Source organism: Dermacentor variabilis, chromosome 7 (genome assembly GCF_050947875.1).
Source record: "Dermacentor variabilis isolate Ectoservices chromosome 7, ASM5094787v1, whole genome shotgun sequence".
Classification (NCBI taxonomy): Eukaryota; Metazoa; Arthropoda; class Arachnida; order Ixodida; family Ixodidae; genus Dermacentor; species Dermacentor variabilis.
In genome coordinates this window covers 135246057-135273761 of record NC_134574.1, presented here as the reverse complement: position 1 = coordinate 135273761, position 27705 = coordinate 135246057, and the positions used below count along the sequence as shown (strand labels likewise).

Sequence of the window (27705 nt, the reverse complement as noted above, 5' to 3'; positions counted from 1 at the left end):
GTTCCGCACGACATTTCGTTTTGAGCACTTTGCTGATGTAGATGCCTCCCGTCCGGCCACCTACCGCTAAATCTATTTCGGAGAAAATTTGATGCATTATGATGATCGCCTGCCGAACTGTAGCCATTATAGTTAGGAAATGATGACACCTGAAAATTAAAATAAATAAAAAAGGAAGAGTAACTACGATATCCTACATAGATATTTACTAGATCGCCGTAATATATAGATAACGACTTAGATAACATTTACATACCAATTAGGTATATTGACACTGCCACAAGTCTATTCCGCAAAGTGGGCTATTATAGCAGCAGAAATATAGAAATAAAAGAGCACAGGTTGGGATTATTGGTTTAGCATGGGACAACAGGTTCCACAGATACTACTAAAGTCCAAGTTTGTTATGCTTGATCGAGTCCATCATGGTCCGCGAAATGATTTATACGTAGGTAATTCATTTCAAGTAGGTGATGGCTTTTATATTCTTAAACGAGTGTCATTGATGATGCGTTTTCCAACATATATTTGCGAAGCATTTACGAAGTGGAGCAAATACGCCTATTCTCGTTTTTTGGGCTCTGGTTGAGTCTCATTCAAAGTCGTTGCTGGCTTGAAGCCTGGAAGATAGAATCAAAACGTTATTAGGACGAAGAGAAATTCGTTCTATGTTAACGTACGCGATTGAAGTTGTCGAAAATGGAAGAATTACCTAGAGGAGTTTTCACGTGTGTATATCACGGTTGATATTGTTTTGTGTCTCGTTAAGCATATGTTAGTCACCATCAACTCCCATATTTGGATGCATGTTTCTTTGGCAAAGCAACGAATGAATTGACGCAGCCAACCCACAGGTCAGTGAAATTAGTAACTAACAAAACTATTTTTATTCTTCCACATGTATTATTCTTGATAATTTGCATATATACCTCGAACATACTGCTCCTGGCGCTTGGTGCTCACCACCAGATCTGCTTTTCAAATCAAATCTTCTCATACGAACATTTGTTACGCTTAAGTTTTTTTACACGTGACCTGCCACGCCTTCATTTGTTGCTGCCAACCTTTCAGTATTTTGCTTCTTTAGCTAAACAAGTGTGTGCATACCATTGAACCTCCAATGAGCAAGGAGCCTCCAAAAATTCCATGTGCGCATCCGTAGAGCCCAGACACTAGATCAGCTTCAATTTAGCCTTCCTGGTGGAGTTGCTTTGGGAACATTGCCCTATCAGGATTTCTGCTAGAAAAGTGGCCGATTGTCCTGTCTGTCGAGCGCAGAACACCACATTTCCATCTGCGTGCTAAAGCCAGGCAATGAAAAGGCTGCTGAAAGCCTCCCCACTGCCACATGCATCGCACGTTCGGGTGTCGGGATGTTTCAGTGAGAAAGACGTGTTTGTCAGTGAGCATGACGCCGAGCCTCGTCGGTTCAACACTGTCTATTCGTGCCATTTTATTTGGGATATTAAACGAAGTTGCAGGTCAGTGTACTCAGAAATTAGATGACGCATACCGTATAACCAGCGAAAAACGCCTTTATTACGGCTTGTTGTGCTTATTCTAAGAACATACCGTGACGGTGCTAACACTTAACTTACATTTACGAAGAGCAACCCGTCATCTACGTCTTTGAAGTGTTCATATTAACAGCGGCTACATTCGTAACATAGATGGCACCAATTCCATAAGCTAAGTCATAAACTAGCTTATGAAGTTGCGTTTTCTGAGAAACTAAGGTAGTTTAAACAGAATATTGTACAAAATGAGTCTATTGTATCAAATAAGTACTTTGCATCTCTCTAAGTTATAGAGCTGCTCTGTGAATTTTTTATAAAACTGGTTGCAGGGTTTTTAACATATATCGAAAAACAGAAATACTTTTCTTGGCTACGTTTTTTTCTACCTCAGTATATGAGAAAAATTGTGAGTCGCTTGAAAGCACATTTCATAAAAAAAAGCACATTCTTTCCAGGAAGCTCTTTTTTTCTCCTTGTAACTACGCAGTACAGTGCTCGTCCAAGTAAAAATGTGAGTTAATGAAATTTCAAGCGTCAAACCGCATTTTAGAATAAGCGGCTGAACTGATGGACCAGTAGTGTTGCACACAATATTGTTGCTATGCCTCTGTAATTCTACCAAGCTACCTTGGTGACTGTAGGAGACGTATTTGAGCGCACTGCATAATGGAGTCGAAGAGCATTGCTGCCCATTTTGGTACTATATCGCTAATTATAACGCATTTTTGAAAGACTTAACTAAATATATTTGATTTTATTCCATTATGACTTATAGAGACGTTTAGATAGCGACGTTTATGATGCAAGAGCCATAATATTCGAATACCAGCGTGCCCTCTCTGAAGATTGTATTTGTGCGCAGTGTAACAGGAGTACTTCACGTGCCTAAAGCCTCGCCAAGTATGTATTGCGATAGCTAATAAAAAAATCAATGGCCATTTAGCTGTAAATGTGACATAAATGCGCAAGCATTACGACGCACTTTTTTGATATCCCCGATTCATGACTAAAAGCACGTGCAGCGCACTGTTCCTCGTGACACTTGACATTTGTCACTTGTGCTGTCATTGTATTCACGGTACACGCTGGGCCCGCCCACGGAGTTGCAAAAGACCTGTAGCGACACCTAGTGTATTCAGATGAATAAATGACAACGCTTCGTGGACGCACCGTCGCGCTGTGCTGTCGGCTCTCCTGGAGCCAGAGTTGCACTGCGGCTTCCGTTCAAGTGGTTTTACTTTTCAGCACTTTCTGTTTTAAGCCAAGCTGTTCAGGGCAGCTTCGCGATGCTTTTCGGGCGGAGAGGAAGGCCGGAGTGACACGGTGGAGCGAATATCAAACATCAATGAAACCACACGTTTGTCGGAACACCATATTTGCTTGTTTGACGTTATTATAAATGTTTACAAAAAAATTGACCTTGTGTACACTTTACTCCAATAGACAACAGGCTTGATGCGCGTTTTCTTGTAACCCATCATCTGTAATTTTATTTATCTCCGGATAAGTTATACACGTTTTACGTTAGATATCAACTAGAATTTTTTTCCAAAGGTGTTTGTGCAATCAGAAGCAGTGGTGCTGTGACGCTGTCTGCGAGGAAGCCGTACTAACCCCCGTATTCCAGAAAGTTCCCGCATTGAACACAACACCTGGACTCAGGATGGACAGATTGATGGATGCTATGTCGTGCCTTTTGAAACAGATCTGTGTTGCGCTACCGAGGTCTTGTCTTACTTTATCTAATGTCCTACCCGTCTTTATTTTTATTATATATACACAAATAATTCCCAGCATCAAACTTTCTGGATCACTATTGGAAACTTTGTTTTTGTACGCTTCCATGGTATGTGGCCTAGCTACTTTTCTGCCAGCAAACCTCCGATCAACATTTACTAATCTCTTGTGTGGAAGTGTGTCCTATGGCCTTGTGGAACCCAAACGCTTCAAGAAGTCCAGAGGCGCCGAAATCGACAACTGCGTCGATATTTTCACAAACTAATAAAATATTTTCCATCGAATACATAACATTGCCGCAGGAAGCATATACTTATTCCTTCATCCACCTCACTTTATAACTACTGCGTTCTACGGCATTTTGATCTCGCTTCGAAAAGTCAAGTTCTTCATTTTGAGTATTCTTAATTGTTTCCTTCGTAATTTCGTTCGCATCTTAGGTAGTTACTCATAGTCAGTTTTTTTGTGCGATTTCCGCCACCCAGGAGATTGTCTCAGCCTCTCTGACATTTCATTTGACGTGCTTTGTGGCCATGCTGCTTATTGTACCGGTCGCGTACATGCTGGTAAGCTTCCTAGTTCTTTTCCTATACCGTGAGTCAATTTATTTTTCAAGGACTTTCGTATCCCATTTACTTTCTTTCGTATGGCCCAGTCGTTATTCGAAATCGGTTTTACTCTGAGCTTCCCCAACGTCAAGCGCTGTCCAGCCAATATCATCCTGCAAAGCTTCATTTGTAGTCCTTCCGTGAGCACCCAGTGCGAGGCGTCTCAATGACTTTTGGTTGCAATGAAGTCCTGGTTGTTTGACTGACTTCAAGTAAACAACCGCAATTCCAAATGCAGGCCCTGGATCAGTTACACGTTTCCACATCATCGGGAGGACCTCGTGTCCGCATTTCTGTTCTACTTTCCTCTAGCTGTTATTTCCGTTGTTTTCATCTTTATATTGCCCTCATTTACTCATAGAGCGAGTCTTTTGTAGTCCTTCATTCGAGGTACTTCCTGGCGCTGTCTGGGCACTGTTCTTTTTTTTCTGCTTTCATTGAATACCTCAGGAAAAGAGCAGCGTTGCATAAAACCTTGGTTTAAACGTTACATTTCTATGCTAAATTCTCACCCTCATGTCTGCAGATATTAGCCACACGTTCTATGTCACTTTACCTGTTAGCAAGAAGCATAATGTCGTAAACATAAAACATAACTGGGCACGCGGCTGTTCAGCTATTCACCATGCCTGTTTGTATGAGTGATTAAGCCCGATATTGGTTCCTTCCAGCGCCCCTTTCATTCTTAACATGTACGTCATTAACAGACGCAGCGATAAAGGGTAACCTTTGGTGACATCAAATTCCTCCTCACTCTTCTTCAACGCAAACGATATTTTATCATTTCTTCTCCCTCAAAAGCTGTATACATTCACTGGTTGGGCCATCATCTTCCAGTGTATTCCACAAAGTGTTGCGATCCACTTTGTCACATGCTGCTGTAATGCCTAAATAAGCCACACATAGCCGTGTCAGATCTTCCTTGAATATTTCTACGCGTAGTTATCCAGGCGCTTAGCGATTCTGCAGGCATTCTCGAGTCCTTCAACATACCATTATTTTCTGTGCATGCGGACACTTTTAATTTATTTGTCTGCACAACAAACCTGCATATTAGCAATCTAAGGGTCAACGATCTAAAGGAATGAATTCTATGTTTTCCTTCTTTACCTTTATGAATAAATTCATTCTACTTTGTCGCCTAGTGCCTGGTATTCACCTATATTGTAAGCCTTTTTGGAGTGCTTTCAACATAGCTTGCTTACTTTTTGATCCTAGTTAAGTATTCAGCCTAACGGAAGCCTCATCAAAACCTGTGCAGCTCACTACTTAGGAATTTTCGCTTCGGTATTCTACCAGCTGAAACTTCTCAACACCAGTTTATTTCCCTCTCGTTCCCGTTTGTGCTCATCTTTTTCCAAAAGCCAACTCAAGAAAATCTATGGCAGTGTGACCCCTCTGCAAGATTGGTCACTTTTCTGAATAAACACTGCACAAGAATAATTGAGAAGCTAGTGTGTTCTTCTGTGGAGGGACGGTGCAGTGCTCGATTTGGTGGAGGGGAGGAAGAGCGTTGAGTCGAATATGATTCGAGAGTACCAGGGTAAGGACAGCCAGCCACAACCACTGTTAAAGGCAACAGCGCTTGCTGCAGCATTTATGCGTGGTCGCTGCTACAAACCCCTAGTAATAACAAAGGGTAGTAATAGCTTGCTTGTACAGCTTTGCTGCCTTTGATATATCATTCTCCAGATTAACGTACCTCTGGGAAGTACCTTATAGCTCAAATTAGGTGTTTCATCAATGTTCCTACATGATAATTTAGGACCTGATTGCTTGTTGCTTATTTTTCTGTGCGAATTTCGTCGATTTGCAAAGCTCATTTTGGCAAAAACCTTACAGGGAATATAACACCAACAGTGGGGCGACGTCATTGGGCCGTATATGTATTGTAGGATTTCAAAAAGTGCGTCCTACAATTGCGAGTCTGCACAGGAATAAATGTTTCGGGCTCCAGTTTGATAATTTACAAACGGCAAGCAAAGAGAAAGTACTTACAACTGCATCGTGTCATGCACTTATTTAACGATGTAAATCCATTGCTATTCTTGGCGCAACGACCTTTCGAGAAACGATGACAGGTGTTTTTAGTTGAATCGAAGTACCAGTGCTTGAAAATTTTTGTTGTAAGCAAGCACCACTGAGATTCTGCCACAAGGCTGCATACCGCTTTCGGCTTATGGTTCGCTGAAAATAAAACACTCATAAAACAAATGATAGACATTTCTTATGAAATGAAAAAATGTGCTAGGGATGGCTCATTGCGCTGAAAGAGGGCTCAATAGAGATAGACTCCTCACCCCCTCCCCCGCTCGATAGACTAACATATTATAACCCTATACCACTCTAGAGGATACCTCAGCTAACGTTAGCCAACCAACGGTATTCTGTCAAGAGGGACCTACTGCACCAGGACATTTTTTTTTCGTAACTGAACGATTGATCACCAGAATAAATGAATCGACGAATTTCTTAAACGAGGATTGAGAGCCCGAGGTCTGGTACAAAAGTAATAATTGTGTTTTCAAACATCCGATACAACTTCACATAGTGTGTTCATGCCAACACGTACTGCTCAGAGCGTGCATGTTTATGCGCACTCCGAAGCTAAGCCAATTCAATAAAAAAGGCCAGGTTGACTCCTTGTAGACAGGTGTACTTCTGGCAGATAATTTAGGAATGTTGGTGCAGAAGGATGGAGAGCTACACGAGAATAGAAGCACAATGAAAAGAAAGGGCGGTATCATAGACGCAAAGAAAAGTAAGCAAAGAGAGGCAAGGACAAGCTTTGCCAGTCAATGTGTACAAGGTTGCGCTTTGGGGGGAGCCTGTTGCCGCTGCAATGCTAGCTTGCAATTTGGTATGACAGATGATTTTATCATGAATCTGTTCACTGCATGCTTTCCCTCTTACGGTCTGGTGATCTTTGTCCTACGTTAAGCCATATTCATGACCACAACTGTGCAAGATCCGTAGGGCGCCTCATGGGGTCTCCTATATTACTGCGTCATTTCACGAGCATGTCCTAAGAAATGTGCCGTCCTTTTGGGATTGTCGTTATCGCCCACGTGACCTACTCACGCCATGCGGTGCTGTGTTTGGCTTTCTTGTACTAATCCAAACGCTCACGTGACTTCCTCGCTTTCAGTGATGTGTTTATCGGCAGGACGGGCCTTGGTGAGAGCTTTCCTCAAGCTGTGAGAACAGTCGCATTCAGTGCGCACCAATTGAAAGATGTTACCACTTATATGCGAAGCTCTTCACACAAAACTCCACTAGATTTTGCAGCATCCATAATATTTAGCTAATTTTGAGTAGAAGTCAGCTTCAGTAGCTGGTTGAAACGGTTTCCTTTTTATAAAGCTGAACCTTTTTCTCTTCGACCAATCGGCGTCAGTTGGGAAGGCGTTTCAAACTGCAGCGGCTTCTACGCTCTCGCTCGTTTCCAGGTAAGGCAAAGTTGCTAACATCGAAAGCTAAAGTTTTTGACATCTAAATATTTACTATAGAAAATTGCCAATATCTTTCAGGTTGAACAAGACTCGAAAAAAATGTTTCAGATTACATTCGAGTGTGCAGGCGCATTCGCTTTTTTTATATGTTATGTTGTTGGTTGTCGCGTATTCGGGTCGGTGCTTTTATTTTTTCAGCCCTAACTTCTGTCCTTATCAATAAAACAAATTTGGCATTGTTATGAACGCGTATTTTTGTAAGCTCAGTGATTATAAATACAAGTACAATTGCCAAAATTACTCTAAGAGAGAGGTTTAGGTGCTTCATGTGCCACAACAATATATGTAGTACTCACGTTTACAAAGCTCCTGGCACTTGATCTCAGTCGAAAATTTGTTGCCGCTTGCGGCGCCTAAGGTGTAGTTTAATCTCTTACAGCAGGCGCAATCAACTTCGAAATACCAAGACTGTAGCAACGGTCGAGAGCTGGCAAGTACCGGTGGTGTCAAGCAGATAATCTGCGCTTGTCCAACAGGATCTGAAAGAGTATGAAGGTGCAGCATTAACTACATAAATATCAATAAAATGTTCCACAACCGGTAAGAAATGCCGCAACAAGGAGGTTGGAACTGTCTGTGATGAAACTAGTTCATTATATGTATATACCTTTACAAGGCAGAAATTATGAATTTTAATTATAATTTGAAAATATTTTTCGCAAAAGGGAATGACTTCAACTACTTCAATTACCTACAGATTGAAAGTTCTGTTGACTATCAATAAGTTGACAGTTCTGTGAATTTTTGACTGCACATAGGCGCTTACGGAAAACCACAAGTGCGCCGCTTTAAAGTCAGAAGAGGTCCCTGAAGATATGCCACGTTCAGCAGCTTTATCCCAGCTTTGAATTTTTGCCAGGCTCCGTTCGCGTGGAAGTATTCGAAACTAATACTTGTGGCAAACTTTGGTTCAATTTAGTTGCTGTAGTATATAGTCCTCGAGCGGCTGATTGAGCACAAAGCCTATATTAGTGGCCTATTAGCCTATTATTATTATGCTTCGAGTGCAGCGCGGATTCAGACGTGAAAAAGAAAAAAAAAGACTCACCACGTCCTTGAAACCTTTTGTAGGTGTCTCTTCAATTATACGACATAACATTCACCATTACGGCCTTCGTACACATAAAGTATACATACTTTCAGCATTCGACAGGTTAGGAGGGCCAAGCGTCTCGTCAAGCACTTAAAGCAGGAACAAACGATTGCGCGTGCAAATTCGGCCCCACACGTCTTCCCGGTCATTGTAAGCGGGTTGGTTGTAGGTCTTTGAAGCTGTCTAATACTACGTGACCACAACTGTCACTTTAGGTGATGTGGTGAGTGTCTTTTTTTCAACCAGAAGCCGTTGACATTCATACTTAACGGGTCGCATGAAACGTGCCGTACCTAATTCTTTGAGGCGCTCGTGGGCAATGAGACTTCTTGCCGAAATAATGGAGTAAAATACGAGCTAAATAAATTAACAAGAAACAAGGTACAGAAGATTTTCTTGGAGAACTCTCTACGCTGGTGATAGTAATAAGGAGGCCTCCAACAACGACGGTAAGCTACGCCCTATTTACTGTCGTTAGGATGCGATAAACTTTCGTTTTGCAAACGACAAGGAATCGACAACAGTAGCTGTATGTTTCTCTTAACATAAAGACGAAGCGAAATAACATATAGAAAAAAACTGCATTTGCTCTTGTTATAAAAGAACTGGCGTGCCTGCTGCACTCAGGGGCACTGCCGTTTTCTATGCATGGCCACGGAAATATGGTAGGCTTCGCAATAAAAAGGCATGCTAGAGTCGTGGTGCTATGGTAGTGAGGTTGTGACCAAAGGTGGAAGTCAGGCTCCAGCCGTCCCGATGTAAAAAGCCGTTTCATCAACGTATACAACTCTCTCCCTCTCCCTCGCTCTCTCTCTCTCTCTCTCTCTCTCTCTCTCTATATATATATATATATATATATATATATATATATATATATATATATATATATTGCAGTAGAAAAGCGCCCCCTGGGGAATCAAGAACTCAAATGAATAACGAAACTAAATGCAACCTACTCCCTCCCTTAATTTTAATCCATAGTTGTAAGTACTAGTACGAAAAACCCCAAGGCATGCACACTGTACTTAGTGTATATATATATATATATATATATATATATATATATATATATATATATATATATATATATATATATATATTGAAGATCAGAAGCGCCCCCGGGGGAATAATGAACTCAAATGCATAACGAAACTAAATACCACAGGTACCATAAACTCAATTCAGAAACTTCGTAAAACGTTTCATATTTAAATATCGGCAAATTTCTACTTACGTTCACAGACTTTTTTGCATTGCTCTAGCGTCCCGAATAGGTTGCTGCCAGTACCGCAGAGGGCAGGATCAACTTTCACACACTCCTTTTTATGATGGTCAAAGTACCAGGCCCTCCCTAATGGTTTGCAGTATCCGAGGACCGGTGGTTTGAGACAGATGCTTGGTGTTGGTTGGGGGACAGCTGAAATTTTTACACAGCTTCCTTAGTTCCTGTTAGGTTTCATCTATAGAAGCACTTATACTGAATTAATAAAGCAATCAATTTGTCCTTTACTATTCGTTGTGATGCACATAGGCTGACTTTCTATATATGTATTTCATGAAAGAACATCAACACGCCGTAATACATGGTAATACAACATGGTAATAATCATACCACGGGTACCACACATTGTGGGCTAGCGTTGTGCACCAGGCATTCCGTATGGTACAAATCAAGAAAAAGATGCAGTGATACCAACGGTGCGAGCTACTCAATGAATCAGAAAATGCAAGAACTTTCGTAGCGTAGCGAAAGAAAAAGTGTTGTTGTATTGGGAGCTTAAGCCAAATATGGTTCTCCGGCCCATCCAATCATCCCGCAGAGAAAAAAAAAATTCGCCAGCGATTACGCTTCTTGGTGATGCGATCTTTGCGCGCAGCTGCTCCCTTATTTTAACAACAGGCAACCGCATAGAGAACACGCAGTGCCGAACGAAGGCAGTTTTGCGTATCGGATTGGGCAGCCCAAACCGCGATCCGCCGCTATCGAGTCGGCGTTCCGTCGACGCACCATTGCGCCATCTTAAAGTTGGTCACCGCCCCAGAGAGGGCGGAGGGGGGGGACATTAGCAATTGTCATTTAATGTTTCTTCTGAGATGGAATGAGGATGTGGGTGGAGAACAGGCGATTAAGTAGAGGTCACGCACTCATTCACTAACACACAGGCCTCCAATGGTGCCGCACACGGTTGGGGTATGAAGTAGAAATAAGGGGACAAAACACCATTAGCTGTCCTTCAAGTCACCTCAGCGGCACTGCGCCAGGTAAGGGTATGTATAGAGCAAGAGTGGAGGCAGGAGAAGGACAGCCATGCGCAAGCTCTGCCAGGGGCGACAAATCCCAGTGCCCCGTTGGCAGAACGCGCCCTGCGCTGAGAGCCGTACAGCCACGCACCGCGGAGACCGGAGAGCGAAGAGCCGTGGACATGGAGCAAGAAACATTTAGGAGTGCAAACTCCGCTGTTTGCGGCGACCAGAAAAAGTCACAAGCCCGCGGAGCCGTTATCGTGCTGGCGGCGCCTGGCGACCTGGAAAGAAATTACCGCCGTTGAGAGCGCGCTGTACCGGCCTGCCCGGGCGCTGCATTTTTTTTTTCGCTGCGGCTTCTCCGACGCGCCGCGACAGCGGGAGAAGAGACGGCTAGGGCGGAGTGGAAGATAGCGGTGGGAGTCACCGCAACGGCGCTGCGCGGAGGAAGGGTGCGAGAGGACAGATGAGAACACGTGATCCGGCTTCCGAAGACAAAGGTAGAGCTAGGCTCGCGCCGCACGCGAGAGAGGGCGCAAGGTGCGCGCACAGCTAAAGCAGCTGCGCGCTGGCCCCGGGTACGGAGCTGGTTACGGCGAGGCACAACAGCGAGGCCGACGGCCACGCGAAACGCAGCAACGGGCGCCAAAGAGCTGCGCTCTAAAAAGAGGCATCGCCGACGGACAAAAATAAGGATCTTCTTTTGGTTATTTCATAGTGCTGTAGACGCAGCCATCGCTGCATAGGAGACATTTCGTCAGACAGAGCGCAAAGAGTGCCGTCATCGCTCTAGAAGGCGACAGAATTAAAGACTATGAAACTGACGAAGGCAGCGCTAGGTGCTATTGCTCCCACAGCATCACGAAAACAATCACAAAAAGCTTGCCACTCTATGCCACACGCTCATTCAATATCTGTGAAAAAGGAAGAAAAATCGTAATACTCTTTGGCCACACTTCGTAAAAGCTGAACTAAGGTTGGCATTCCGATGTTTATGTCGCAATCTCGAAAAGAAATATTTTTTCAATTGCAGGGATTTCAAGGCTTGAGTGATAATAGAGCATTCACAAATAGACTTCGTAATGAGGTTCTAAGAATATTGAGTCAATAATTATTTAATAAAATGTGCAATTTTGCATTATTTCACCGAAGATGACATGTATTTCGTATGTCACTAGTATTGAAAAAATGAAAATTGCATTCAACATGCTAATAATGCGATGGAAAATGTTGAAACGACATTATAAATGAATAGTATCAGCAGGTGTGAAGTGATAATAAGTCGTAACATTTAATATTTTAGTTGCGCACATGTTGTCTAACGCTGAAACACTTCTATCGAAAATAAAGATGACAGACCGACTAATTTTAGTTCAAGATAGCTTTCCGGTGGCATCTCTTACCATCACTTCGTCATTTCATTGATGGTAGATCTTGGCTTCTGTCGCTAGCCTTATCAACAAACCTCAACTGAAACCTCAAAAGGCGTTAATAGGCCATTGTTTTCTAAAGCAAGAATTGCATGTGCAATCCTAGTGGATATTATCATCTAGATAACAAAACTTGTAAAAGCAGTCGCTACTAGAAATGGCACGTTTTTATTTGAATGGGATACGCTTTTCGAGATGGTCGACATCAGCAGAGAAGTGGGATAAATAGAAAAAAAACATGTCGCTTTGATTGTTATGACATTTGTTTTACCTGTATGCTGGAAAGAGCCCTAGGCCGACGATAAGGATGCAGAGGGGTGTTTTTAGGGAGCCCTATTGCCATGGAAAAGTTCAACAAGAAGCGACATTTAAAGTTGAACAACGGGGATGGTGTTGTGAAGATACAGTGGTCAATACCAACCAAACTTCTCTAAATGAACAGTTTTGAACTTCTACTATTACAACGTTGCAACCGCCGGTACTGGTGTGGCAAAACAGGTTTTTACTGTCTTCAAATACCCTGCACTGAGGCACTACCGTCGTGAGCTAGTCTATCCGCGGTAAACTTGTACGGCTCCTTTAAAAACGGTGTTTAGAACAGCCATGACTTCATAAATAACAACGTGTTGAGCTTCCTAGAAGTGTAGGCTAATGATCTAGCTTTGTGTTGCTTTTGGCTTAAGTGGCCTTTAGCTTGCAACCTTAATTGCTGACGTGATGATAATGCCTATGATATGAACGCTTATTTTGAATCAAATATATCGGGTATCCGAATTTAGAAAATTTATGTACTGTTCTCAATTGCAAAACAAATTATCCAGATTATTTTACGGCTTTCATATTGGCATATCACTAATCTTAAAAAGATATCCTTGTAGCATCAACATTGCTCATCATGGCATTAAAATCCAGGACGTAGGGGGGGGGGATACTTCCACATATAGCACTGAAATAGCTTGTTTACCGTGAACTATTCAATTAACAGGATCATTCTTTGAGAATCGTATGGACACGGTACCCGTATATCGGCTCATTCGACTCTCAGTTATCACTCTTCTATCAAAAGCGCTACACTCGTCTTCAAATAAAGCGTACTTTGATTTCAATTGTCTCTTTCACTCTTCTATTCGATACACACACACTCACAGACATGCACACACACATTATATATATATATATATATATATATATATATATATATATATATATATCAATTCATATCATAAGAAGCCAAGAAACACTGACACCAAGGACAACATAGGGGAAATTACTTGTGCTTATTAAATGAAATAACGAAATGATAAATTCATAGAAATTAAAGTGGATGAAAGAACAACTTGCCGCGGGTGGGAACCGAAACCACGAAGGTTGTGGGTTCGGTTCCCACCTGCGGCAAGTTGTTTTTTGATCCGGTTTAATTTCGATTAATTTATTATTTCGTTATTTCATTTATTAAGCAGAAGTAATTTCCCATATGTTGTCCTTGGTGTCAGCGTTTGTTGGCTTCTTATGATATGACTGATAAAAATTGGACCCCTCAGTTAACCCCCTTTCTTCTCGTATATATATATATATATATATATATATATATATATATCGTCGGTTTATATAGGTGCGGGCATCTACTTTTCCCAAACGTAAATATTGAAGAGAACTTGCCGGAATATAATCATATCGCAATTCAATATTTTCGATAGCCCATGTATATATCACACAGTTACAGTAATGATGTGTGCAACATATGACATAATATACCCTGCAGGAGAGATTCTAGATTCTTTGAATGTCAGCTTTATTTATTTATTTATTTGTACATAGTGAATACCTATTGGCATACTGCTGAAGTGGTTACGAAAAGTAGCAAAATGGCAAATAACACAGGAAATATGAACAATACAGACGGAACGAATATACCTACGTACTCAATAGTCGCTAAATATATTATGGTTTAAAAATGCATATTTCATCAAATACTTACAATACGTTCGTCGAAAATTTAAGTTGTACTGGTAGGTAGAACAGACAATGATAAACAGTACCATTAATTCATCATTCCCGAAAAAAATTAATACGCGTACAAATCAAGGAAATGCATGTGTAATTGCAAAATGCAGTGATTGCTTCATTTGATGTTTCTAGCTTTCCTGGAAACGAGGTAGAGTGTGGGTTTACCGTTCAAACATCCTTTTCATAGCAAGAAAATTTAAGTATAGTTAGTTCCCGGTGTTGCGCAACCGTAAGCAACTCAAGCAATCAGGATTTTAGAAACAGTCATTGCGAGTATACAACGATCGAATTAACCTTGTGACTTCCTTTTGTATCTTTTTTGTCCACCGCGAGAAATATATAGCGCGTAATTTTTGTAATGTAAGTTAGGTACGCGTGTAGCGTAACATGTTGGGATGTAACTTTGTTTGCGGTGAAGGAACCACAAATTTCTACTGCTTCATGTTAGCTTATCGTTTTTTCAGAGCGCTACTGTCAGGCGCCCGTTCATGCGGGGAGTGTCGGCGTAGGCGGCGTAACCGAGCGAACGAGCACAGCGAAAGATAAAAGAAGGAACGTCAAGCGGAAGACAAAAGACGCGAGCCGCGAACGGCGGAGTCTAGTGAGAGCAGCCCCTTCAGTGACGTGCTTGTGGAAACAGGTGTTATGCGGACTCACCCGACCACTCAATGCGTACTCGTGTCTGGTCACAGCCGGGCCGCTCCTTTCGTACTATCGTCAGCTCGGTGTCAGCTCTCGCTCAAGCTTGTTTGGTTTGCTTGGTTTAGCCTCGATCGCGCCTCTTTCGATTGAGATTGTTAGCGATTTTTCTGTAATTTGATTGTACGCACGACGCGAATTGTAGCGCTTTGTGGAAGCCACGCGCCATCAGCGATTCCGTATGAACATTCGACAAGTCGACGCAGATCAGATTTTCGACGATTGTCGACTGTGCCACACGTCTCTCTCAAGTCCTTTGCCTGAATACATTTCGAAATGAAAACACATGTGGAGCTGCGCTCTAATTTCTCATTAGGAAGTATACTGTCGGTGAAGTTCGAAAAATCGGGAAATAATTACCTCAGCAACCCAGCAACCAATTCGGATATACCTCAGTTGAGAAACAGCTCATCTTCAATATTTTGAAGGTTTAAATCTGTATTTAGGAATACCTCCAGATTGTACAAAAAGTTCATGCAGATTTGAGGGACTTGTACATACGCTTTTCCCTTTTGCAGTTTTTGAAACAGTTGAGTCCTGCAATGTGAAATGTCGAAGGCGTCATTATTATTAGATTTAAAATGCCGCAATTTAACTCGAAAGACACCACTCTGCTACCAATAGCAAAATAGCAACTACACGAACTAAGACTGAGAATTTTAGTTGCAGTATGTATTGCGGTAAACAGTTCATTACTAAAGAATACGAGCCATCGTGTCTCGAAAACATATAACATTGGAGGCAGAGCACTAACACTCGCTGTCAGAAGGACGGATTGATGAAGAGTGCCTGTAACGAGGAGCGAACGCTTCGTACTGCCTCTCGCTTTAACGCGTATTGAAAATTGGGATTTACGAGACCTCTACCAGGAGGACCAGGGGAATGCAGCATAAGGAGTCACCAGCAAAACTAACTCGCCATCAGCCTTTGCACCGGATGCTTATTACGCCCAAGACACGGCATGTAGGGCCCATATGCTATCATAAGCGCCGGCAACACTGCGAAGCCGTGGCCGTGCTAGAAGAGGATATGCCTGCTTGCTAGCTCTTCGCGCCTAGCACGCGCTTGATCATGTTACCACTCACGCGCTCTCATGTCATTAATTTTGGGAGGTGCTTGATCGCGGGACCTCATACAGTGAGTGTGCTTCAAGTCGCCATACGTCTTCTCGGCTTTCCCTAGCACCCGCAGCATATGGCGTGCGTGATTCGATATTGTCTTACAACGCTTTATACAAAGCATCACACCAACGGCGAAATATCGCCTTGGTTGTCCTTATAATTGTCACAGCACGGGAGAAATACATGGTTGCACTCGCAAAACCTTTATATGTTTACGAAATTTGCGTTCGTGGCGGACCCTTGTACAACTCTTGCCCCATCTGGTTCCTTACCGTGTCCCATTTCTCGGTAAACTAATGTTCGACCACTCCAACCCTATCAGAATTCAGTCTTGCTGCCTGGATTGAACCGTGCACCTTGAGCTCGACAGCGCAGCCCCGTAGCCACCGAGCTACCAAGGCGGATGATTGGCTTAATAAGCAAATTTATTGCTAATGGGATTGACGTCACTCGTCCGCGTCTATCCTTTCAATTAATTTTGATACAATGTGAAGAAAACCCTTGTGCGAGTAGTATCTTGTATCTGCGTTAAACCATTTTCGTCTTTTTTTTCTGTTTATTCAATATGGAACGCACACTTTTTGAATGCTGGTCTTCAGCCTCCATTATTTTGAAATCTCTTATTGTTTTATGTACAAATAAAAATACAATTGCGAATTCCCACACACTCAACTGTTGCAATAAATGTTTGAAATACATTGATTTACGTAGGAACATTCGCAGAGCAATGACTGCAAATTGGAGGCTTCGCGACGAACTTGATTGGAGAAACTTACTCATCTAACAGCTTATATGCAAACAGTATTTTTGCAGTGGCTCTTGTCACAGCTAGTGCTTTATTATGACAACGCCATCTGTGCAATGCGGGTCTTTTACGCTGGAGGTCACGCTACAATTTAATAATAAAATATTTGTCAAGACACGTTCAACTCAATCCACATGGAAGGCGCATATCAGCAATTTCAACTTATAGAAGTACAAGCACTCTACTCACTTTTCCGCCAAACCTACGAAGGCCGCATATGAATCGATCATACCAAATCACAAAGGCACCCGGCTTAAATTGCCGGAGGTATTCTTCAATCACTTGCTCTCTAATGCGCAGCCAAATCATATTGTTTATATTCGAAGTTGTTTTGTGATATTCTGATATTCAGGTACAGTCGCAAGAAGAAGTTTTAGAAGTGGGCGCGGTGCTACGGAGAACTTATTTTCTTCGCATGCAGGGGATACTGACTGAAGTGCAGCAGCCTACTTGTGCGCTTTCTCTCAGTCCTAAATCTCTTTAAATGCTTCGCAGTACTCTTCTTTTCCAGCGCCCTTCTCGACATTCTACGGGTGCCCGTGCACGTTGTCGATCAAACCCCATCTCTCATTGGTGCACGCAGTTAGTGCTTGGAACACGATTTCCATGTCTGTCAGGTGTTCTGAGTCACCGTTCCCGACCACCTGTGAAAGCCTTCGTGTCACGGCCTTCGTCAAACCATGATGGCGTTTTGCTGCTGCGACTGCTGTGTCGTCTGGTGCTGAAATAAACTGATTTGATATGATTTGATTTCGTGGTTGGAATTATGTAACTTCATCTACTACCTGGACTGATTTCCTCGATATGGGCCATGAACTGATTTCTCCCAGTCGTGTGGATATTCCCGATGCAGTTATTAAAATTTCGGAGACGCTTTGGCGGCTGAAATTCCAGAGGGCACCCGCTTGTGTCACTGCAACGTGTTCTACTTGACCATTGCAAGCTACTTCCTCATTCTCCCAAACGCCTTGTGAAGCCCGTTATTCGCCGGTTGTTCATACCAAGTAGTGGCCGTTGATCCCTGTGTTCTAACTTCTAGGGCGTCAGACGACATGTGATCGTTTGCACCGACCATTTCACTATTAGGGTGAAGGACAAAGCAAGTTTGGACACTTCTGCCAGGGATACCGTCAAGTTTTTGAACTTGGTTCTCTGTCACATATCGAACACCGTAGGTTAATACAAAAGACCAACAGAAGTCATCCGTTTCCCCAGTGTTCGGAAGGTGCGCTGAGACATGAAGAATATTTCGCTTTTACCTTTTTTGTGTGTGAAATTAGAAACAACAAGTCTATTGTTATAATATTTTGGAGGCCTCTGACCTATCTCAAGTGATAAATGGCACAGCTGACAGTTGGTACGCTCGTTTCTGCACGCCTTGCTCAAATTGTTCACGAATTATGTCTGAACGGGATTGCAGTAGCAAAAGAAATTACACTTGTTCTACTATAGCACAACAAGGGCACAGAACGCCAAAAATAACATACCTGCATGGGCGTGGACAACGCACACGAGAAGAGTCAAATGGCTGCTTAGGTGCTTCATGGCTGCGCATCTACATTCAAAGCGGTCTGTGTAGTTCTATCGCAGCAGATTTCATCTCTCTATTGTCCTGGAAATTTCTGTTTCGCGCTGTTGGCGCTGTAGCTTTTCTCATATTCGAAGTCAGGTTTTTCAATAGCTAGCAAGGCTGCGAGCACAGCTAGACTAGTTATGGCTGCTTGGGCTGCTTGATAAACAAATCACTTTAGTTCAGCGTTTCTCCTTTCAGGGACGAGGCATATTGTGAGGTATTTGCTATTCTTGAGTTCCTTTTTTTCATTGTTTCTTTATTTGGGCCATATACAAAGTGATGTAGATCGTCTAGTGTCTGAAAATAAGGTGAGAGGCGGTGCTGTAGCCGCACATGGCGGTAGGCAGCCGTACATTACCTTTATGAGGACATTCGTTACCTGCAGATGCTATGACGTGCTGACGAGCACGATACGTTGCCGTTGACGACCCATACAATATTATCAGGCATAACTTATAATATAAATAATATAATAATATTATAAAGCCAAGCCTCAGCTACTTACCATCCTTTACTACAGATGGCGGTAGTTGTCTGATCGGTCTGATCGGGCGACGAGTCCAGCGCTTCAAGCGCGCCAGGCAGCGGCCGCTGAAGTCGGATATGTCCTGCCAGAGACACTAAGGCCGCTAAAATTTCACCCTGCGCTTTAAACGCAGGGTAAAATATTACCGCAGCTCCAATGGACAAATTCGGGGCGAACGAGCCCTTCTTTGTTTGTCGAAGTCGCAAAAGCAACACGCTCGCTTAAGTGAAACAGAACAGCATGCTCCTGGGGAGCAAAGCTGACGCGCATTGCACCCTGTTCCAGCTGTTACGGCGACCTATAGGACATGTTCTATTCCCGCCCCAGCCAGACTACACTGTCGAGCTTCCAATTCGTGCCGCTGTAGCGTAACTGCGCCATCCGTGGATCACGTCTGCGTTAAGCCGGACTGTACCGCACCTTTAGCTTTGTCACCCCAGTGCGCTCCTCTTCGAGCGGAGGCAGAACGCATCGAGGCCCAGCGGCTATAGACAATCGGATAGAGAAAACCGGTTGAAATCGGAGAATGCTTCAGATTCAAAGAACATCGCTGGTCTGCAGCAACGTTGTCACACGGTGCGAAGCAGCTAACAAAGTATACTGTGTCGCTAGCTGACGTGCGGGAGCCTTTCACTGATACACCGCCACGGAATACAAGCAATGAAAGCAGAAAGCATGGGCGCTGGTTCTCCACATTCTTCACTACACGTCCCCTCCCCCGGGTGATAATGGCGCTGTTCTTTTTTTTTTAATTGCGGTATGAAAAACGATTTTTTGCGAGCTGTTTGAGACGGACTGACCTGTATTTCAAGCGCAAGATTTTGCACAGGGGCTATTGCTTGTCGAGATTGTCAGAGACTGGGATTTTTTCGTGGCCAAAAGTTGCGTTGCAGTTGGCCTTTAAACTTTAACAGTGTTCATGTTAATAGGTAGCCGTGTTGTCCAGGAGAAATTTACATCAATCTTTATTTCTCTGGCTTATTGCAAAATGCAGGAGGAGTATTGGCGTCCACTAGCTTCGAAAGACATACACCATAAATGGTAGTCAAAACGTCAAAACATCAAAAAGTCAAAACATAAATGGTATGTCCTACAGAGCTCAACTTCTCAAATATATTTAGACGAAGAAAATTGTGGAACACATTGCTCGATAATGGCGTTTATTTTCGTAAAATTTCGATCAAATTATGTATTGAAGTGTTAAGCATGTGTCACAGATTTATTTCGTTTCCTTATTTTTGATGCTCTAACGCAGAAAACGGTGGAAGTCGTTTATTAAAATGAAGGCTGTTGACGTTGCGGTTCCTTCTGATCGGTTTTGTAGGATTGCAGTAATTCTAGCCATGTGTACACGATCGACCGTAGACGAACATGCTTCTCGCTTTTATTGCCTAGAAAACTCACACTGCAATAACGCACCTGCTTTAACGTCCACATTCTTCTGACGTTTCGTTTTATTCGCAGGTGTTTATGAGCAATGCCTCCATTGTCCAAGCTCTTCCCCTCACCACCTCGTGCAATAACAATACTGAATGTAGACGTTGGTTTCTAAAATACACTTGTGCATATAGACGCACCTTTATAAAGTATTTTTTTGAGTAAGGAAAGGAGCTGAAGATTTAGGAGAGCTGTGCCTACAAGATACAGCTAGCAAAATTTTCCGTAAAAGACATGTGGAGCCTCGTCCGCTTCTATAGGTGCGTCGCTAAACGCATCCCAATATTAGCAACGAGGTCCAGCAAACAAAACTGTCGTCGCGCAACAGAACTCTCGGCTACCCAATTCCGGTCAAGAAGGCCTGCTTGGGTGCACCTAAAACTGCATGAGTTACAAATATTTGATTAGAATAACAACTTAAGGCTACGATGGGCTTTTCGATGCTGGGTGAAAAAATGTGGGTGGAGTTTCAGAACATGAATGACAGATAGCAATAGGTGTAAGGTAATTTTAAATGCCAACGTAGATCACCTCTTCGTATACTCCTAAGGCGGCTTTGGTCGACGAGTGGGGGAAAGCTGAGCTGTTTGCACCGCCGTCGTCTCCTGCATTCGAGGTTGATGATCGCGTCTTGCTTGGCGATCAATTTGTCTCCGCCGTGCGGAAAATATACGAGATTGAATTGAAGCGTAGCTATTTCGAAATATTCGCAGATTGAATAGGCTGCGCTCTTCTTTAGATCACATTTCTTTGTGTGTGAAAACGAACGCGAACGGCGGAAGCTTCGGAGAAGCCACTTCCAGAAATGTCGCCTAAGAAAAAGAAAAGGAAATTTATAGAACTCTCTTTTTGGCATAGGAAGATATGCTGTAATACTTAATATCTTAATATCCTTAATTCACAATGAGTAATAATATTCAATAGCTTGGCACCATCGCCGTGTAGTTCACCAGTATGTAAGCTCACAGAAGCCTATTTTGCGGTTAACGGTAGTTTGAATGTACTAAAACAGCTTTGCAGTAAAGCATAGTGACTGCGACAATATTCCAACGCAAGTATTCTATGCTCTTTATATTCCGTTTCTCCTATACTCAGGGCATGGAACCGACACTGTTGCGGGTTCGGCTAGGTTTCCGGCTTATGTATTTTCTGTCCCGGTCAGCTTCAGCTCTGGAGCGAATGTAGAACTGGTTGAATGGTTGAACCGGTTCGCAACTTTCGCAACGGGTTTATTCTGATTCAAATTGTGAGTTTGAGCGTTCCCGCAGTTCCCCTCCAAAAGCGATCGTGTTTTTGAAGAAACTCGCAAGTTAATTTGGTTATTGCATTATTGCACGAAAAATGAATAATAAAATTCCAACAATTAGCTACAATTCACCCTTGCAAAGAGCCATGCAAGAATTTGTACATTTTTGGGGGCTTCGTGGTGCATTGTACGGCTATAAAATTTGCTACTACTTTATGTTAAATGTTTTCTTTGATAGCCTAAACTTGCCCACGCTTGTTATGAAGTACACCATGAAAGGAAGAAAAATGCCCAATCAAGCACCTGATTGGACGTGCCCCACGTGCAATTTCTATGAGAAAAATAAAGAAGGAGCTTACTTTGCAGAGTATGCGTCATATCCTCTCACAAAAGTGAGCAGTCATAACTGTACACACTTCTACGTTTTCTTGGTGAACCCCTAAATTTACAGCTGTAACAATAGGGCCAGCAAATAAATTACGTAGTTGAGGCACATGAAAATGTATACTTTATTAGAGAAGCGTAGCGGCTAGTTAACCAAGAAAACACGAAGCAAATAATTTTGGCTCAAAATTTTCTTCCAGTTACTAATTGTTGCTAAAGTAAACACATCTTTTATCGTTTCGGCCACAATTATTTCGTTTTTCTTCGTTATTTTCAGCATTTCACACACACACACACACAGAAACACGCAAACACACACACACACACACACACGGCATATTCCTCCTGGCTTTCCGCATAGCGCATGTACTCACTGTCTCACAGAACCTAAACAGCATCACTCGAAGGGCGTTGACAGAGCTTACAATTACACAAACTCGTGATATAGGGCTTAATATTGTTCAGAAGAAAGCATTTGTTCCCACTTACTCTTCTATTAGTAACCCTCGACAACAAACTGTCTCCTCATCTCGCCTTCACCTTGAAAGGTCGCCCAGGCTCCGTCATCCGAAGAGCATAACTTTACTTTAACTAATAAGGGCGATTTGCCATCCCTATAGTGCTTTAAGTTACTTCCCTTCTACGACTATAGACCCTTACCTTCTGCTAGCAAGAATGGGTGGTTCGCTGTCATTCTAGACTTTCTGCTTAAGCAGTCAGTTTTCTTGCCCCTAGAGAAAGAAGATCTAGCCATATACTGTGACACTTCCACACAATAAGCGCAATACAATTCATTTTGCAAATCGGCTTTGGATCAGCTGCGATGGTCTTTCAGCCTGCGCTACTCCGGAGATTGACAGTCAACCAGCATATCTCATGTGGCCGGGTTAACTAGTCGTCGATTGCAAAACATTTTAAAAAATATCTAGAGTTCTGCTGATTCTTTTATATAACAGGAATGATATATGCACAATGAAGAAACAGAGCTGATATTATAGCCAGATAATTAACGTTGCGCACGCATCAGAACAGAGAGGAAACTGCGGACTTCCGCGGCTTAACGTAGCAATAAAGACGTAATACACACTTAATGTACCTCACGGCCAGTTTGGTGCAGAGCTAACAGCATTAAACAAACAAATATTAATGCTACCCAATATGTCTCACTCAAGAATTATTAAAGCGAAAGCTTTAGATGGCTCGTTGGACGAAAAATACGATGTCCGACGTTACGCCTTCCAGCGTTATGGCACTGAGAATTCCGAGGAAGTCAAACCCACGACCTTTGGTGTTAATTAAGACAAAATCAATAAAGGTGCTCGAAACCACGACCGAACATGGAGATATGAACGAAACGGCCACATCTCCAAGTTGGATTGCAACTGACATTGTGATGGTCAAAACTTGAACCCACAACCTTTGGTATAAGGCGAAGGTAAATAAGGTGCAGTTAATTAAGATAGAGCCAATTAGGGCACTCAAACCTACCCCTTTTGTTGCGAGTCGAACTCTCGACCATTAGTGTTAATCAAGGCGAAGTTAACTACGACGATTTAGGAAATTACGGCACTCGAACCCACGACTTCAAATTCTACCATGGAAAGAAAATCACGACAGAACATTGGCGGACGAGTTCCGCAGGTTGAACAAACATCGTCTACAGACAATTATCAAGGGATGTAGTGAACTGGCAAAATTATCACTCATGGCAGACACATGCGGCAAAGTGCAATCGCGGCGAAAATATCAACAATGCATTACACATGGCAACAACCCAATGTAAGCACACATGCTGTGTTTGACAGAAACGAAGATGGAACCAGCAGATCCGAGAGTGCTCTGTGGGTATCGCTAGGTGTGAGGCGCACAACGTCATGACGTCCGTGCAGCGGTCATGGCCATCGGCGTTAAGGACACTGTAGAAGCAACGATTATGGATCTGAATGGTCAATTCAACATCGGCGAAATCTTCTGACTGTCGGTAGGTTTCATGGTCGTCTGCGGTTACACGGCACCCAATTTGTCAGAAAAAGCAACCGCCAACTTCATCGTTCAGAACATGCCACCTGATGTGCGCAACCGCCCAATGATTACGGTTGGTGATTCAACCACAACGCCCAGAAAAATGCAGTACTTCTAAAGCGCATGGCAACCGTTCTATGTCGTAACCTTGCCACGCCAAAGGAAGGCGCGTAAGCTATTCGAGGAACATCCATCTACATGGCACTCGACAAACAAAATTGCAAAAAAAAACAAAAGATATCAAGCATGTAGTATGCAACTTGACTGATCTCAAGGCCATTGAAATGTCCGTGTATCTAAAACTAGCACCGCGGCGACCAAGTGAAGGAGAGTGGTCAGAAGATTTGTACATGCCTGGCGATGAACTGTGAGGTTTATGTGACATGCACTCTGTTCAAATACAACAAATTCATTCAGTGAACCTACGTAGCTCTCTTAATGGACTTCATACACTTAAAACGTTCATTCTAACAGCCTACAAACCACGCACAAGTGGCACTTTCAAGGGCCCCGAAAAAGAGAACGTAAAGAGAACTAGCAGAGAGAGAAAAGGTAATAGGAATTAACAATGCACTTGAATGAGAATGCCTCGTGAGCGTGCAGGCTGTCGCCTTGATCCTCGTTGTATATGCTCAAGCGACTCTCAATTCTTTTTTTTTTCTGTTCGTTTGGTAATCTTGAAACTACCAACACAAACTTTTAGAGATAAATATTGGCACGAAACTTTACTGGGAGCTAGATGCATAAAATTTCGTGCGCAAGGATGACCACGCTGCATTCATATGATACCGCACCCCGCTACAATGTACTTACGCGTTGGCAGTGCACCACTCTGGAGGTACCTACTAAACAGAATTCAAGTATAGACGACTACGAGACGTTAGCTTGATAACTTTGGTCTCAGCCGCTAAATCAAGGGAATGAAACACTACGAACGATAGAACATAGTCCTTGTGACTAGTGACACTATTGGCACAGCAACTCGAAAGACGTTGGATTACTAGAAGCATGTCATTAGGAGTAATGATCCTGTGCATTTCCAGCATTTCCAGTTGCCAATCACTGAAACATTGGTGTCTGCCACTCAGCAGGACCAGAAAGAACGGTCACGATAGAGAAACGAGTTTGCCTGGAGCACCTTTGCTATCTGCTTCGTCCTTGTTATCCACAACTCACATAACACACCGGAAGACATCATACGCTCTCTTCTCTTCGGGTTGACCTATCAAGATAAAAATAAGATTATATATTCGAAGATCCGTTGTCGGCGGCTCAGCCAAGTGTTGCATCATTTTTCTAACTTTGCAGGTGAGGCGCCATCAGTGTACAAAGAATAAAAATAAATAGTACGTAACACGCAGGAAAAGGCGAGGTGCTATTTTCTGTGATGTGCAGTTTACTTAAGCGAAGCTTGTATGTGCTCACAAGTGGCGCTGTTGTGGTCACGCAAAAACCCTGTTGCTCCAAGAGCACAGCAGGTGCGAGAAAGGGCGGCTTCATGAGTTAACAGCTGCGCCGGCGCCGGAGATTGATTAGCAAGTATTCCAGGTGCATAGACGTGCGCTCACGCCACGCAAGCAACCAGTCAGAGCTGTTTCGATTCCGCCGGGGAGGGAAAGGGCAGGAAAGGGTTTTCACGCACACTACGCCGGCTTCGTTTCCGGTCGAGTAAAACTCTTGCTTGGGCTAGTTGGTTCATGCTTGAATGAACCAACTAGCCCGGGGGCGCCGGTCCTGTGGTTTGTGTTCTTTTTCTGTCTTGGTTATTGCGCCTTGCTCTTTACACTTTCCGTTCGGTTCAGTCTGGCAACACTGTTGGGACGGTCACGCGCTGTGCGTTCTCCCATCAAATGGGCAGCGTTCGATGAGCACCGGCGAGAACTCGGTCGTGAAAGGGCTCGTCGCCGGTACGCCGATCCAGTCGTTAGAGTCACCCGAACCCAGCCAATCCGACAGTAACGAGAAGCTACCAAGCTGAGAGAGCGGGAGGCCGAAGCGATCCGCTGCCGTTACCTGTGGGTTGCTTAACCCTGACGAAGGTCAGGTGCACGTAGGAGAAGGTTCGCTTACCGCCATTTGCAGCACGTGAATGAAAGGTTGTAAGTGAATATGCCGGTACTTTACCCTGACGGCTTCAAACAGCTTTGAGACTTTGCCAGTAGATGATTTCCGGCGAAACGTTGCCTTACAAAGGCGGCGATTCGGAATTACTATCCATGTGCGATAAAAAATCTTGCTGGTTTTCTCTATTTTGCGCCCTGCCGTTTACAGTTGTGTCGACACCAACGATACTTCCAGGTCTCACGTAAATTGAACATTTTGCGTGGCCTGATATGAAGAAAGAAAACGTTACGTCCAATCAGAAAGCCGATCTTATTGATAGGTGCCCGCTAAATGCACGTCAGCATTGAGCATGCGTACATTCGATCACTACAAGTTATGCACCCTTTGATGTCATGTCATACTTGGGTACCAATGAGTCCTAATAGTTAGCAGAACGTATTTGTACGAACAGGTCCAAGATATGAATAATTGTGCAGCATGGCTGGAAGACAGAAGCAATAAAATAGTCAAGCCAGCGACGACAGTAACGCATTATTGTCGTTGCAATATCGCTGCAAAATCTCACTTTTGTTAGTGTCAGCACCTGTGGACTGGGGCGCCGGCAAAACAGAACCGGTGCTTTTGCATGAAGCCGGCATACAAGTTGGTGGTTTGCCATGCTATGAAAAATGTGGTGTCGTGACGAAATGCTGAACGTTGGTGATGGAACACGTAATGCAGGTAACCATCGAGACATCTACCGCGACTTTCTAATGTAGCCTCACTTCTTTGAACTAAACATACCCTGCCATTACATAACAAAGAGCGCCTCCAGAAACTTCACGACACATCACATCCCGCTTCATCTCACCGTGAAGGTGTTAGCAGATTATGGTGAGGGGCGCCTTCATGAAGCTACATATGTCTGATAATACCTGGCCATCACGAATAAAAGTACTTACATCCTTTTCATTCTCATGTTTTTTTGTCGTAGTCTGCATATGGTGTAGGAAAAATTCCTTGGAGCCCTTATCGCCCTCATGAAATAACAGCGCTGACTGAAGGTACCGTAGAAATTGCACAACGCAAGAAGAGTGCACCTCTGCACCTAAAAACAGCTGAAACCCTAGGGACGAGCAGTCGCGACGGCACAGCATAGGTGACGTCCTGTCTTGACAGTGCACGCCAACCATTCGCACATTTGACTGAGCAAATAGGTTATCATTGGCGATACACGTGACTGGTCCCAAGGGAGCCCACCATGTACTGCATCGAACTGACGCAAGAGCTGTCACCCGGTCTCGTAAAAACCATGGAATGCACGGTAGTGGAACATCAGAAACAGCAAATGTGTGCTTGTTTGAAACCGTCGGAATAGTCGGTACCAAAACGGAGCAATGAATTAATACAGAACTCATTGCCTCATTACTACCAAAGGTAATGGGAATAGTACACGAGCAATGCAACAACAAAAGTATTTCAGAAGTAACGCTTAGTTCATGCTTGTTGTGGTGATACTGAGACTCGGCTGTACGCGACGTACTTCAATATCGTCCAAATCTGCTGTGGCACTCGCTTTCCAAAGTCGTCCATGAGCATGTCGGTATGCCAATGAAGCAGTGACGATGGAATGAGGAAGAAAAATGATAATAACGAAACGATAAAAGCTGCGTAACGACAATGACAAGACTGCAATGAGAT

At 43.3% G+C, this 27705-nt stretch overlaps 1 protein-coding gene across 3 annotated transcripts in view; it reads right to left on the bottom strand.

Annotated features, from left to right (window-relative positions):
- Window positions 1-467: 467 nt before the first annotated feature.
- Window positions 468-27705, bottom strand: part of LOC142587946 (actinia tenebrosa protease inhibitors-like) — a 73119-nt gene continuing 45881 nt past the window's right edge. For all 3 annotated transcript variants that reach the window (XM_075699334.1, XM_075699335.1, XM_075699332.1), the window contains 5 exons: window positions 15349-15384; window positions 9702-9884; window positions 7671-7853; window positions 5861-6049; window positions 468-620 (listed from right to left, as the gene is read on the bottom strand). In XM_075699334.1, coding sequence (XP_075555449.1) covers window positions 562-620; window positions 5861-6049; window positions 7671-7853; window positions 9702-9884; window positions 15349-15384 — 650 coding nt within the window. In that variant the 3' untranslated portion in view covers window positions 468-561. The remainder of the gene's footprint in view (window positions 621-5860; window positions 6050-7670; window positions 7854-9701; window positions 9885-15348; window positions 15385-27705) is intronic.